Raw genomic sequence first — 15951 nt, forward strand, 5'->3', positions numbered from 1 at the left:
TTCTCAAAGCAAAGTAGGTTGCAGTTTCAATTTTAGAACATGCCTTGAGCAGTTTCAAGATTATTGAGAGTGAACTTTTATTGTGATAATCCTGCAACCTAACTACTCCTTCCTGAATACATTTCCATTGATGGCATGTAGAACTTTCCATTGCCAAGAGTTTCCTGCCTTAATTTACCTTTTATGTATACAATCATATAGCCTACATAACATTTTTGCAACGTGAGTACACCTGGTATGTGTGTACAAATAATGCACAATGATGATGATGGTGATGTTGATAATGGTGGCAAAGTTATTTCCTGTGGCTTGATGATCGATCGTGACAAAATGTTTTATGGGTGAATACATTACCAGTGGTTTCTATGATAAATGATCAATGTAAGCTACTTGTTTCTTTAATGAGAGAATCATTGAAATCCACTCTCTCAGCAGCGCTGTATTTTAAATGTGTATAAACACATATATTCCCTAGCCAAGACAAATGATGCACATGCAATTATACATTACGTACACTGAAATTAAACACAGCTCACTCATGGATCAGAGTTTGTGGGTTTAATTAATTTAGGCATATTATATCCACCATAATTCATATATATCTAGCATACTGTATATGCGATATACTATGACATTATATTAATAGTGGACCCATTGGTATAATTGTATTGTACCTTCATTATACATATATTATTAAGACAGAGCAGTACAGGTACAACATCTAAAATACTAACAAAAGCTGTATTTTCTTTTGTTCAAGTTCTGGATTCACCATCAGGAATCTCCTATGGTTACTAACTTTATCCTTATCATTTCCCTTTTTCTTTTCTAGCCCCCTCCTCTGTCTGATGGACAAAAGACAGCAGGAGCTATAGGGAAAGACGTATTGCTGACCCTCAATGGGTGCTACAGGCCCATGCATCAACCCTGAAGAGCATCAAAGCCTGATCACGTCAAAAGTACATTTTGAGCAGCGAGGGGAAGCTTGGACTGGGCCCTCCGACTATACCAGCTCAGCGTGTCCAAGCGTCCTGCTGTTTTGCCAGAACTGGCCCAGTTGTGGGCTTCTGAAGCCAGTGGGTGAAACAGGATGTAGGTGAGACTGCACACTGACCACTCACTTACAGTGTCCTTACTAGGAAGTCAGATAGGCCAGACTTACAAAACACCCGCCCCCCCTTCCCTCCTTTTTCATTCTGCTTCCTGTCTCCCCTAGAAAAGGTGGTTCAAATGTACCCCAACCGATTAAAAAAAGATATGGACCGTATACTAAAACTGCTAAATGCAAAGTAATGTAGTCCTCCATTACATTTCTGTTGGGAATAACAACAACAATAATGGTTCATTGATCAGAATATTTTTTGAAGTTTATGAAGCCCATTAAATTAAAGTACAGCATCGATCAGATGAATGTCTGACAATGTTTCCATTTAGAAATAAATATTTGGTTTCTTTGCATTCTTTTGTTCCACCTGTCAATGCCGGCTTACCCCTTTGAGGGCCTTGGCCAAAATAGGCTTATCCTCGGTGAGCACATTCTGATGAAGCAAATCCTGTTAGTTCTATTTGAACAGAACCCCCTTTTCCTCAGTTTGAAAGTAAAAATAAAACGTGCGACAAACTGAAAACAACTCCAAAACTGAGGGTACATAATATAAGATAGCGGTTAAAAACATCTGCAGAGCAAAAACGGGCTGTCGTGTTCGATTCAGTGTTTTTCCTCTGCTTTCACTTGCATGAAACAGACATATCAAAAGACATGTCAAAAAGTATATGCTTTAGTCCTGCTGATGTCCTTTGTCCTGACTGACTACAGCAAACAAGCCCTTGATTGGATTATTGCACAAAGGATTTCAGAGTTTGCCTCAAACACTGTGCTTATTTAATAGTCATTCTACATTTGAACGCATTATGTTGTCATAAGTATTAAAAACATAGGATACCAATGTTTTGGCGACATTAGACCAATGACAGGCTTTTGTCTCGCTGTGCCTAGCTCCAGACAAACCCTACTATAGAAATTAGTCGTGCGTTCACTCAGATCTTTTTCTGAAGATATATTTTTTGGTGTTTATTAGCTTGATCTGGGCTATCATGTCCCTCAAAACTTTTGATATTGTTATCTTTGCCTAAAGAGGAGGACCCAACTCAAACAGCATGGCAGTGAAATTAAAACAGACAGTTTGACAACAAAGGGGACAAAATGAGAACAAACAATACGACCACTGAGTTGTAATCATATCACAAATTATTTAATGACCTGCCGGCATAAAGAACCTAATCATTCCGGATCCAGTATTTACCTTGGTGTGTCGCTCTGTCCTGGCTGTCTTTGTTGTGGTGAAATACAGTGTTCCGACAGCGCGCCTATGAATTGTGATTACATATTCCTTCGTAGCCTGCAGTATATGATCTGCCGCCATCTTTAATCACAAGCCCACCTATCAGTGGTTCTTCACTAAGGTCTGTCTGACTGTTTCAGTCCTTTCTCTATTTGCTATGGGGGGAGGGAGGGGGGTATAAAGGGAGTCCAGTTTTCTCAAACGATCTTCAACAACCATATCGACAGGCTAATGGATCACTCAGTGGTAGGCTGATGTCCGTTTGTCAATGCATATTTTTATCGAACATTTTTGTCGAACATTTCTTTACAGACAGTCCTGCGATAAACAAATTGGGCTGTTTTCACATCCACTCCTGGTCTTTATAGTGGGATATGGAATACTTCCCTGGATTAAGATTGTTACACCATGAATTTATAGAGAAATATATTAAGCAATTCACTTAAACGCTGCAAAGATGAACTTCATTGCCCAATCCTCACACTGAATGCTGCGCTGATATTCAATCAGAAGTCTTGTTGGAATTATGTTTTTTTTTGTGGTGCCAATATGCTAAAAGAATCTCCAGCTCCGATAGCTCTAATAAAGATATATAAACGTATAGATGTATATCTATATATGTACAGATCAATTTATTTATTAATTAAAATAAATAAGTTTCATCTTAACGTTTTCCCTTCATCTCACACCATTGAAGTTAGTGCCGGGAGCTCACTTGAAGTTCATAGATGAAACACAAAGCCATATCTTGATGGTTGCCACCGCCATGCACTTCAGGGGAACAATAAGAATAGTTGATTCTCAAAATGGCAGATGCTCACCTGCTGTGCGGGTCTGGGGATAAAATCCCTGGCGACCGCCATCACTTGGTAGCGTTCCCGCGTTCCCCACAGTCCCTTGTGTCTTCTCATATACTTCTTCCCATATTGTTAACATGTTCCCAAATCTTCCTAGTATGAAACATGAACATATTTACTTTGTATTACAGCTTCAGCCCTGCTTCCTCATTGGAGGAGACGGAAACCAGATGGTTGCCCGCAGAATCGTAGCTATGGTAACAGACCCAACAGAGATGGGGGGGAGGGGGGGGGTTATACTTTTCATAATATTTTATTGATTCATGCAAAATATAAAATATCCCACAGTTTAAGCCGCTTGTGCCTGTTGTAAGGACTGTTAACAAGATTTTATAAACTTAAATATAGTCTGATCAAAGTATTTTCACTAAGCATCCTTTGATGAGTCTGACTAAACTATGTTTAGTTCCGACTCCCACGCAACTGCGATAGGTTTGTGTAAGTTTGTGTCTGTGCGTGTGTTTGTGTGTATGTGTGTGTGGATATGGACTCGAGTCTCTAAACAGAGGAATGCTAAGAGAAGAGAAGATAATGGAGTGAAAGGAATAGATGGAGGAAAAAGGGGGAGAGTTGATATTGCCTTTGTGGTGTAGCTTCATCAGCTGCTCACCTCTCAAATAGATTTCACACTAGCTTGTCCTGCGGTAGCCATAGGTCACAACAAGCATCACCCTGCTCACAATGACCCATTTTCTGCTCAGGAAGAATAGCCAGCAAGGACTTATAGGGTTAATAGGCTGCTGTTTCATGTTTGCCTCAAATGGGACACAAATTGTTTTTATTTTGTAAGACCTATAATTCCAAAGTCTATATTTGTCTTTTTGAGAGTAGTTATCTAAAATGATCACGGAGAGAAGTTTTGACTTTGCTAAGAGGCTTTCTGGGGGATATTAAGTTATTAGTTGGCCTGGGGGGATTAGAGGAACACTTCTTAAAATAAACAAATGACAATTCAACTAATGCTTATTGAAACCAAATTCAATGGAAATTACAGAAGGAATAACACATTATTAGAGTGAGGATCATTTGGGAGGGAAAATGCAGTAGCGTGTAGTAAAAAAAAGCTGGGCTATTAAATACATGTATATCGTATATATATATATTGTATATCGTATATAACATCAAATGTAAGGAGCATGCACAAGGCTAAATAGGCCAAGGATTGTGTACCTTGTATGTTTTCAAGCCCTATTCCTCGTAATAATTTGTATATTACTTTTTACAACTGACCACTAGATGTGCATGAAGCTGACTTGAAAGAAGCAGAAAATTATTGAAAATATACCGGTATTAATTAATTGAGTTTAAATCTCTCTGGGGTTAGTCTCCTCTGTGTTCATCACATGAATAATGTGATCATAGATCAGAACAATGCAGGTTTCCTGCACGACAGATGTCTCCCAGGTAACAGTGTTGTAATTATTTTTCTTATCAAACCCCTTGAACAAAGAACACACTGGTGCATTAGACCATGAACTAAATTAGTCATCAAAAGACCATACATTTTATAAAGCAAGCTACAGGATTCATTAAAATGCAGGATTCTATATTGTGTAAAGGTTGTGAAATGTATTGTGACCTGCAAAGAAAGTCTTAAAATCGATACAGAATGAATAGGTCTTGTGTTTTGTTTGTCTGTTTTAAAGGGTAGGCCTGTACACACCTGGGCACCTTTCTTTGTTCCACGTTGTTTGATAGTCAGGGTGAATACACCACATCTGTGTTTTTCACAGCCTCAATGGGAATCAATCTTATTCATTTTTAAAACGGCCACTGGGAAATTCTAGTAAGTCAACGCCCTGTCGGCATGTGTCTTTAATGTGAGATTCACAATGAAAAGAAATAACATGTTGAAGCGGTTGAAACTAGGCTAATATAATAAATATTTATATAATTCAGCTGAGATATTACGTACACAGTAAAAAGTGCTGGGTTAAAAAATAACCCTATTTTTTAACTAATTAATAAATATACCCAAGTGTACTGGGTTACAGCTCTTAACCCAGAATACTGGGTTGTTCATTTGACCCAACCTAGTGGGTGAAATTAACTATATTGCTGGGTTAAATACTACCCATTAACTGGGTAATTTCTCGTCTCATTGCAGGCTATTATATTGTTATACCTACATTTAGTATACAGATATAAAATATAAACTAAATATAAATAATTGCGTAATTTCAAATAATTTCACATAATCATACAAACACAATTACACCACTGTAAATCTGCATTTAAATATGGATTTATTGAAAGTATTTTACACCCTCCCTCACTCATATACATTTACTTTACATATGTAAATAACAATAATTGAATAGCAATAACTGTGCTAACTGACTAATGTTCAGCCGAAAAAACTGCTGTTCAACTTAACACTGGATGACTCATGTCCATCTATGTTGTATACTGCATGCTGGAGAAACTCCCACGTGGGCACGCACTGCTTTGTGTAGTTTGAATCGAAAACAAAAAATGATTTAAAGCACAAATCCACAGCCTCCAGTAGAGAGGTCGCTTCAATCGCATGCCCGGAGATGATTATGAATGCTTGACTTGTCTTAAATTCATCTCCGGGGGTATGAGGACTTGGTTGAGTCCTCTTAGATTGATGAATGTACTCCACCATGTTGGTCCCCACCTGTTAATTACACATTGATCAGTTAGTGTTGTGTGTATAACTGGTACACAGATTATGGAGCTTAATTTGTAGTACAAAAGACTACCCTCATACAAGTAGAAACTCTAAAGCAAAAGTCACAGGTTGCATGTCCATGACCGTAAGGTGTAGCCTAGAGTCAACCATTCACGCAGCTATTAGAGCTACAGCTAGCTGGCGAGTCAACCGTAGCTAGCTACTCACAAGCTAACTGTTACATACTAACTTTACAGGCATTAATACAGGTGAAACAGTAAACCAGGAGACAGCTAAACATTAGATACAATATTCAAAAATGCGGCCGATAAAAGCTTTGTAGTCGGCTAACGATAACCGATTGTTAAAGCAGTTCAGTCAGCCAATAAATGCTGATTTAAATCACAGATTTAATCTGAATCTGTTTGTTTATTTCAAAGTTAAAGTGTGACGTGATGGAAAGATCATACTGTTACCAAAACTCATTGAAAATATAAGTAAATAAGTATTCAAATTTAACCTACAATGAAATCCTGCTGCCAGCCGTTCGTCTGGTCTGACCACAAAGAAATATCCAGAATGTTCCACCACCACCGTGGAACTTTCACGATGGAATAGCGGGAAAATGAACGCACCAACAGCTGGGTCAAAATAACCCAACCAGATTAGCCCCTTACCCTGCACAAACAACCCAGTAGTGTGTTTACAGTGCTCCAAACAACCCATAATTTTGGCCCAGCATAAATAACCCAGCAGTGTTTACAAAAATAACCCAGCACTTTTTACTGTGTAGCATATTAGATATAAAATCTTCCTCTCTGTCTGTGATATTAAAATTCCCGTGAGATGAACGTGAGACTCAGGCAAACTGCACTCTTCACGCACTCTCACACCACACCTCCTATTTCTCACTCAAAGTACGTGCTATTTCGCAATTTCGCAAACTTTTTCGATAATATAATAATACAGTGCGCGCTCAAGTTTCGGTTCGAACAGTGCAGAGCTCTTTGTAATCTAACCACGATGGAGCAGAGTGCACTGAGTTCGGCCCATAGTCACTCCGGAGTAGCGGCGGTACGCTGAAACACTGCAAATTTAAGCCGTAACCCACTCGTTTCCCCATCAGCCCGCCGTTCTTTTGGATGTTGGCAAAAAACGCTGGCAACGTCAATTGCTTTTCATTGTCATAAAATATGTCAAGTTGAAAGTGGCGTTAGTATGGTCATTAATGGCTGGTTCAGACTGCATGATTTCAGCCCGATTTTGCCCCAATTCGTTCGTCGCAGACACATTTGCGGGTCGTACACGATTTTGAAAGGTCGGCGACGAGACGAGGTCTTGTAATGTGACATGCTTGCAATCTGCGATGTTTTTGTCTGCGACGTTCGAAAACCCCACGACGAAAAGTTTGGCATGCCAGAATTTTTGGGGCAATCGCAATGACGTATCCATTGTTGACATGGAGGAAACCCCGCCACCAGTTAAGGAATCCCGCAAACAGCTGGAGCTCGCGCAGTGTTTACTAACTAGTAAAGAAATTGGCGGTCACACCCGGGGGACACCGCGGATAATCCGAGGATGAATTTTGTCGGGACGCGGAACACGCAACTCAAAATCCGGACTGTCCCCGCAAACCCGGGACGTCTGGTCACCCTAAATGAATGATGATCGGGCGGTTGCGGGTATCAATTGTTGAAAAAAACATTGCTTCGGGTGGATGGCGGATGGATTATTGATATTAAGCAGCGGGTGCGGATGACATTACAGCTCATCCCCGCATCTCTCTAGACTTCACTGCACTACGCCCTAACCCTAACCCTATCCCTGACCGCCATCATAATGCCTAGACTAGTATAGGAACTTTTTTGCTGCGTTGTTGCTGCGTGTGTCGTGAACAATACAAAATAAAGATTATCTAGAGCATCGCACCCTCGAATCTTGTAGTCTTCCGACTAGACAAAGCCAGATTTCCTGGTGCTGTGATCGCATAGTGTGACATGTTAAATCGTGGAGGAATATCTGAGAATCGTGTAGTCTGAACCAGCCAAGGGCCCCGGTACAATGATTGTCATGGGCCCCCGTACCACCCAATAAAATTTAATTCAAAAATATATTTGTATAGGCAATATATTAGTCAAATTCCAATCTGAACAAATACACTTACATAAAATGAGTGTGGGTTATTTTAAGCTAATACATTAATTAGATTCACGTTAAACCTTTTATATTTTTAATTATAAAAAATATCTAAATACTTTTCAACAATTATTTTAACATAAAATTTAACAACATACTTTAACAAAGAATTGATGTAACAGCACTTACACAAATGTATTTATTTTATTATTATTATATTCCATTTTTCAAGCAGGAGGAGGCAGTGGAGGAGACGGTGGACGAGGTAGTGGGAAGAAAGTGGAGGAGGTAGTGGACGAGGCAATGAAGGAGGTAGTGGACGAGGCAGTGGAGGAGGTAGTGGAGGAGGTAGTGGAGGAGGTAGTGGAGGAGGTAGTGAAGGAGGCAGTAGAGGAGGTAGTGAAGGAGGCAGTGGAGGAGGCAGTGGAGGAGGAAGTGGAGGAGATGGTGGAGGAGGGAGTGGAGGAGGTAGTGGAGGAGGCAGTGGAGGAGGTAGTGAAGGAGGCAGTGGAGGAGGTAGTGAAGGAGGCAGTGGAGGAGGTAGTGGAGGAGGAAGTGGAGGAGACGGTGGAGGAGGGAGTGGAGGAGGTAGTGAAAGAGGCAGTGGAGGAGGAAGTGGAGGAGACGGTGGAGGAGGGAGTGGAGGAGGTAGTGAAGGAGGCAGTGGAGGAGGTAGTGGAGGAGGTGAGGAGGCGGTGAAGGAGGCAGTGGAGGAAACATTAGAGGAAAGAGTGGAGGAACCATTAGAGGAAACAGTGGAGGAGGCAGTTCATATCCATGTGTATTCATTGCAAATGTATAAATAAAACTATTGATTTATTTGTCTGAATTTGTCTCGTTTTATCCGATTTTAAAATGGTTTACATGTCTAATCATTGTCTAATCAATTATGAACCATATGGAAAGTGCAATCCTTGCATCCTTTTTGCAGGTTTGGAAAGATGCTCTAAAATCCTTTCGTTACCGTTAGACCGAGGCTATCTGCACTACAACAAATATCAATCGGTATCCCCTGATGTTTGAAGGTGGGTGATTTAAGAAATTAAAGCGTATCAACATCTCCCTCTAGTGACGGAACTGGCATCTACCTGTCTGTCTGCACAGAAGCGTAGCCTACAAGAAACGTGCTCAGCACCGAATTCTGCTCCAACATATCCTTTAGAGTAGGTAAATTAAGTGTCATGTAGGTGTAATGTGTTGATAGATAGGCGATCCACACTCGTTTGTTTAGCGTGTTTGGCGTGTACAAATTAAGTTGACCAGTAGAAGAGTTAAAGCAGTGCATTTCAATTGTTACAGTAAAATATTTTGAGAGGCTAATTAGTCACAGACTAGTTGTATTGGGTAACTCATACATATTTTAAGATACAAATGAGTCAAAGGCTTGTTGGGTTGTGTAACTATTCGAATATGCACATTCGTATGTGACTGTCAACGATACCTCCGTTTATATAAGACAATGTAGGCATTGTCAGCGCAGGCGCGGTGGCCAAGTGGTAAGGCGTCGGTCTCGTAAACCGAAGATCGCGGGTTCGAACCCCGTCCGTGCCTTTTGCAGTTTGGTCAACAAAGGCATTAAACAAACAATAGTTAGGTACAAATAATGTTCGCGTAGTCAAGGAGTTCACAGCATCCCTCATGAAAGAACACTAGACGACACGATGACATAGACTCTACCGTATGGAATCTACAGATTTTTACATCACCAGAGCTGGTCTCTGCAATCCACTGATTTGTTGATGTGCATATAGTCCTATAACACACAACTAGTGATGTCCCAGCTAGACAGAACTTGTTTGGGCTGTTAAAACTATTTTGCAAATCCATCAGCACCATCCATCAACAGTTTGTTTGGCCTCTGACAATGGACGACATTCTTCTTAATTTTTTTCATATTGTTAAAGGAGTTTTTTCTCTCTTAAGCTTAAGTACTGCCTGTCTATCAGGGTTTGCTTGAAGACTCATGACTAATGAATGCAGATGAATGCAGATCAAAACCCTCCTTCTTGGCACTTCCTTCCAGGGTGTGTCTTAGCTTTCTGTTAGAATACATACATTCCATGAAAAAAATATAATATTCAACAAACATAGTAGAATCCGTAAAATAATAATATCATGTGCAAATAAATTGACTTAATCTGATGTTTTTTGTCTTAAAGGCTCTTCTAAGTCAAATTTTTTTTTGTTTTTACTTAAATTTGTCCAAACCCAAAGATGGATAAGATACACTTTGCACTTTGAACATGCAGTGGCCCGTTTGATTCCATCCAATATACAATCAGTCTGTGTTTGGGTTACATAACACATCAAAAAATACATATTTTCTTGTGAGGGATACTAATGCAATCATGTCTTTCCATTAGCAGCTGCTTATAGGATTATTAGGATAATATGATTACTATCAGCTGCTATTATATTAATGATAATGACGGTTCAACAGTGGAGTGTGGTAGATGTTCTTAAAATGTGTAGTAACAACGAATTGCACACTGCCCCAACAAACACCAACATCGGGCCAGTAGACCATGTTCTACCACCAGTAGAACATGCCCAACTGACATTGGCCTTCTCGGGCCAACATTCCATATTAGTTGTGTGTTGCGGTACCCATCCTGTTCTAGAATGTGGCCTGACGAGAACAATGATGTTCGTAATGAGACATTCCAAAAGTGTGATTATAAAAACAAGCAAAGCAAGATAAAAATGGAGGTTGTGGCTACCAAATAGTATCAGTGTTGTCAACAAGCCATTGCTATGCCATTTCATCGTGGATTCTCTTGCATTTACTGATGGAATAAACCACTTCATGAGAAGTATAAGGGAAATTCAAAATGTAAGGGGGGCACTTTAGAACTGTAACCCCTGGCTCTAAATGAAATACAAAAATATTGTGGTCATGAAGACTTCACGAATAGTAAATAAAATATATAAATAAACCAAAAAAATATAAAATTGAAAGCATGAGGGTGCATGAGGAGGCAACTTTATAGCTCCAGGGCTTGGCTCCATATTTAAGGAAGTAACAATATTGTGGTAAGCGTCTGGGCAGCTAGGGAGGGAACATCGTGTCCGCTACTGCTGTAGCTGCTTTGAGTCTCAACATACCTTTAACTTCCACTATATGAAGGTATTTGTCATTATATTTGGATTATAAATAGGGCTTGTTATTTCACTTTATTGACTACATTCCATGCATACAGTACTTAAAACCCCTCAGGGTAAACCACTGAAACCATCAAATACAGTGACTAAAAGCATATAATTTACACATTTCAGGCCCGGTGTTGATACAATTTAAAACCAACTCTGTGATTCCCCTAGGATTTCTTCCAGCGGTGCTGAAGTGTGTGTGATGCGTACTTTGTTGATGGCTTGCACGGTGCACGGTGCTGAAGTGCATGTGATGTACACTTTATGTTGATGTTCCCATGAATAGTGCTGATGGCACACGGACCCAGCAGGTCTAAGTGTGATCACTGGATCCAGTACGGCTCTGGTGCATTCCAACAGATCCTTTCTTACAATGAAACCAGATCACCGACATGCCATCCACACCTGTTACGTCACCTGTGGACCCGTGACCGTGACCCCTACACACCTGATGCCACCTCATGCCTGACCTCCCGTGACCTCTTGAGCTCCCCTGTTTTGGACCTTTGTTTGTTTCATGCATGTATTCAGGCCTGGCCCCTGTGCCTTAGCCTGATCAGAATTGGTTCTCTACTATTCGTACTTGGACCTGTACAACGGATTACTCTTCTCGCCCTACGCCCTCATCTTGTATCCCCCGTGGACGGATCTCTTGGTATATTGACCCCAGCTCGCCCCTTTGATTACGATTCCCACCTCCGCTCCTCTCTTCCGTATCATCTGTGTGCTTTACATAGAGCGCTTGTTCCGCACTCTGCCTCAGTGTGCCTACCTTTGAGAAGAAGCTGTTCCCTCGGCTGACAATGACATACCAAGAAATAGCATGCAAGCGCACTATGTTTGTGAGCCAATTTCTTTGGCTATTATTATGTTCAGTCTGCAATTTGTAGCCATGCCATTGTCTAGGATTTTATAATACTGTGGTTTCTGTTCTACACAATCAATTATGTTGGCTACTTTCTGTTATCAAGTCACTTCTGCAACTCTCTCATGCTGCGTACATTAAGTCTGAAGCCATTCATGAGCTAATGCCGCCTTTGTGTGTTTTTCTTTTCTGTATATTTCAACAATATTTCTCCAATGACAAAAATAACAAATGAGGTGGGTGCAGTAGGGAGCACCATTTTTATATATATGTCTATAAATAAAACAAATTGCCTTTGGGGCACCCACCATTATTTCAAATTCTCCACAAAATATACAATATTCTACATTTCTGTCGTTATTTTGTATAGCTGATTTAGTGGTGCTAGTTATGCACAGCTGCACTGCTCTATTGCTGGATGAATATATAAGGGAAACAGCCATACTGTTGATGTGCAAATACAGACACACACGGCCACATTCATCCAAGTATATTTATTGAGTCAGTAAATATTACATGTTGGATGGTTGTTGCCACAGAGAAAATCCGGCCAAGCAGCATATTTTGAGATGTAAGGTGCCTTCCTGAAGCACTTTGCCGCCTCTCTGTCACACTTGCACAGCTGCTTTTCACATCTGTCCTTCAGATTATCTGGAATAGAGAAGTGAGTGAGTGACCAGAAGGTAAAATACATGTTAGAAGAACCTTGCCCACCCACCACCACCACCACCACAAGGCTCCTATAGTGAGTCCAACAGGGCGAACCCTATGCGGAATCTTCTTCTTTTGGTGCTTATGTGTGAAAATGTGTCACATGTATTCCCGTACTTCACAGCAAACCTTTTCCTACCTTAAACATCTCCCCCTTTCCTGTAAAGTTTCCTTCTTAAATACGTACACGGTTTGACTCGTACAAAACGAGCTTCGTTGTGAAAAAAGGAAACAACGTATAGCTGTGATAGGCACTCTTCATTTATTTGCGGCTGTACCCTATGAATGCTTAACCGCTGCAAAACAAAAATGATGAACCACTTATCAGAAAACCCTGCTTTTCATGCGTCTTGATATGGGTAATGAACTAGCCCTCTGCACCCAGTGTTTTCCCTCCCTTTAATTAACGCTGTGATTGCTATTTTACCATGGAAACCAACCACTGGGTGTGGACAGGCCAAATGGCCCACTGTAATGTCCTCTGTTTCACCTGAAGCGTGTTTTGCAGCTTCTAAACCACCAACCAATTCCCCCCCCCCAAAAAATTACAATTCATAATAATACGAAATATTACGTACCACACTCTGGCTCCATGTCCTCACACTTCCAGTGATACCGCCTCATCTTGGTTTCACAGCCCATCCTTTCTGCATCTCCGTAGCAACAGTCGTGCTTATGACAACACCTGTGTGAGAAGAACAAAAAATAAATATGACTTACATGGAATATTAAATATTCTATAGAAACATGGGTATCGTAAAGGTTTTTCCGAAATCTACAAATAACACGGCGTAGATACGAGAAGAAATGATACCACACACTCATCCCCTGGGGTTCAAGGGGTTTTCTCCAGCCTAGAACCTGCCTTCCCCAGTACTATGATTTAAATGTCATAGATCCCTGTTTTAGTCTCAAGGAAGGACACCACGTTGAACCAAACAGAGTCGTTAAATGGTTTGAGAGGAGGGCTGTGTTGGTGCCTGTGGTGGGAGAGCATGGGGGAAAGGAAGCAGACAGCGATTAAGAGTTGGGTGTGGAATGCTTTGCCTATTTTGGATCCCTCATTGGGCCGTGTGTAGGGGAGACATGCAGGCATGTTACATGTGTGGGCCGGAGATTCCATCTCTTCCATCCTCTTCTTCTCTGCTGTTAGGGAAACCACAGCCATACACACTTGGGTTGTTTAAAGCTGGGGAAGGCAATTTAGAGAAACCAGCCAGGGTAAATTAGATTTTGGAAGTATCCAACCGAAGAACTCCCCCCTCTCACTTCAGGCCTCGCTCCAAAGCACCACCCCAAAACACATGACTAGCTCACTGACTTTAGCAATAGGTGTGCCTGGGGGATTCCGCACCTTCATAGTGAGTGCATGGGCAGACCATGCCCACGCTGCCAGGAAGGAAGGCAAACAGAAAGATAAGATTTCATTTGGCCTGAATTAAATGAATCAACGGGCGTGCACAATTACAGGCATGCAACAGCCACAGATACCAGTTTGTCCGATCATTGTTATGGTTATGGATGGCTGTCGGGATGTAGAAAGAATTTCAACAAATATGACCAAAAAATATTCTGAAATAAATGGGCTAACCAAGCTTTAATTAATTAAAAAGCAGGACATATTTATGAAAATGCCCATGTTGTTTTGAACCAGCTTTGCAGCTGCATTGTTGAAGGGGAAATAAGGAAGAGAAAAAGAAAAATACGATACCTCCTTCACCATGGGGTGGGCGGGGTTTGTCAAGTACATAATGACTGTTTACAAGAAAGATACAAGTCCCATGAGACTTGAGGCTTTTTAATTGTATTACAATGAAAAGAAAACAAAAAAAAGAACAACAAGGGTATGGAGCGTGATCCAACCAAGTGTGTAAAGCCTGTTTCCGCCTCACCAGTCGGTCCGGTCCCGGGGCCAGCCCTGACCCCCTAGTCCACAGTAGCAGCCGTACATCATGTAGGCCAGGGGGAACCTGCCTGTGGAGCACTCGATGGTCCCGAACAGCTCCAGAAGGCCCCGCTTGGTCCGCAGAGAGCTGTGTCGCTCTGCCGAGACAACGCCTGATGTAAAATCAACACAAAAAACAGATGCATGTGTGTGTGTGTGGGGGTCTGTGTGGGTGTGTGTGAGCACACAGAGTGTGTGTACACCCTGGGTGTGTGTACATACATACTCTGTATGCAGGCACAATTGACATACTCTGTATGAAAATTGAAAGGAGGAGACAGTGAACAATTATAAAAAATAATCATTATTCAAACAATTTGTATAAATAGAAGTGCATAAGAATTAGTATGAGCGCCATTGCTATGGAATCCCTAGTCCCTCGATATGAAAGTGAATAGAGCTTAGGTTCACCCCTGGCAGTGAAGGGAAGTGTACAAATACACACATTTCAAAATAAATATTTGCCATGGTTGAACAGCCTAAAGGTAAGCCCTACTGGGAATAATGATTATCCTGCTACAACCTGTTCCTTAATTACACATATCTGACACATTAGTTAGTAAAGTATACCAGTACTTTTATGTACTCCTCTTGTTTCATAAAATAAGATGCAATTTAGGTTTGTAAATGTCCTCAATGGAAGCAATAACTTACCAGACAAGAGGAAAATTATCCAATAAACTCCCCCCATGGTGTACTGTCAACTACAATATGCAGCAGGCCCCTACTGTAGTGAAGTCAAGCGTTTACTTTCTGTTTTATACACCTTCTGAGTCAGTAACCTCTGAAGTATACTCTATTGGGCAAACCTACAACCTACTCCAGTGTAGGATACGCCATCTAGGGGTGGTGGTGGAACAAAAATATTTTCCTCTCTCTCTCTCTCTCTCTCTCTCTCTCTCTCTCTCTCTCTCTCTCTCTCTCTCTCTCGCTCTCTCTCTCTCTCTCTCTCTCGCCCTCTCTCGCTCTCTCTCGGTCAATTCAATTCAATTCAAAAAAGTTGTATTGGCATGAGAAACAAGTATAATCCAGTATAAACAGATACATTAATCTCTCTCGCTCTTTCTCTCTCAAATAGCAATGGAAACAAGTTCTAACCGCCAATGCAGGGGTCAATTGTTATTGTTATAGCTACAGGGGAAAAAAAACCTTTGAGGCTACCTAATATAACCAGTTTAAGAGGTGGAAAATGATTTGTTTCTTCTTTTTTTATTAGATAAATTATTATAAATTATTTAATTGAAATTTAACAAGAAAAATTTACATTTCAAACTCGACTGGGGCAGCTGTGACGCAAAACATCGAAAAAA

At 40.8% G+C, this 15951-nt stretch overlaps 1 protein-coding gene and 1 non-coding gene across 7 annotated transcripts; one reads left to right on the forward strand and one right to left on the reverse strand.

The window, feature by feature from the left end:
• Nucleotides 1-9449: 9449 nt before the first annotated feature.
• AC3HAE_007802 (transfer RNA threonine (anticodon CGU)) lies at nucleotides 9450-9521 on the forward strand. Its single transcript has one exon. It is a non-coding gene; the product is annotated as a tRNA-Thr (tRNA).
• Nucleotides 9522-12464: 2943 nt separating this feature from the next.
• pla2g10 (phospholipase A2 group X) lies at nucleotides 12465-15453 on the reverse strand. Of its 6 annotated transcripts, none has more exons than XR_014646033.1 (5): nucleotides 14868-15245; nucleotides 14589-14739; nucleotides 14408-14451; nucleotides 13744-13885; nucleotides 13350-13381 (listed from the first exon to the last, which is right to left on the reverse strand). XR_014646033.1 is itself a non-coding variant. In XM_084488283.1 (5 exons), exons 1-5 carry the CDS (start codon nucleotides 14944-14946, stop codon nucleotides 13573-13575), a joined length of 423 nt encoding a protein of 140 aa, XP_084344409.1. In that variant the 5' UTR covers nucleotides 14947-15249; the 3' UTR covers nucleotides 13390-13572. The 6 variants fall into 6 exon arrangements, 5 of the variants coding, with proteins under 5 accessions (XP_084344406.1, XP_084344408.1, XP_084344405.1 ...); XM_084488283.1 differs by lacking the exon at nucleotides 13350-13381 and adding an exon at nucleotides 13390-13676 and having other exon boundaries at nucleotides 13798-13842; nucleotides 14868-15249; XM_084488281.1 differs by lacking the exon at nucleotides 13350-13381 and adding an exon at nucleotides 13390-13676 and having other exon boundaries at nucleotides 13798-13885; nucleotides 14868-15247.
• Between the last annotated feature and the right edge of the window lie 498 nt (nucleotides 15454-15951).

Source organism: Micromesistius poutassou, assembly GCF_964030765.1.
Source record: "Micromesistius poutassou genome assembly, chromosome: 1".
Lineage (NCBI taxonomy): Eukaryota > Metazoa > Chordata > Actinopteri > Gadiformes > Gadidae > Micromesistius > Micromesistius poutassou.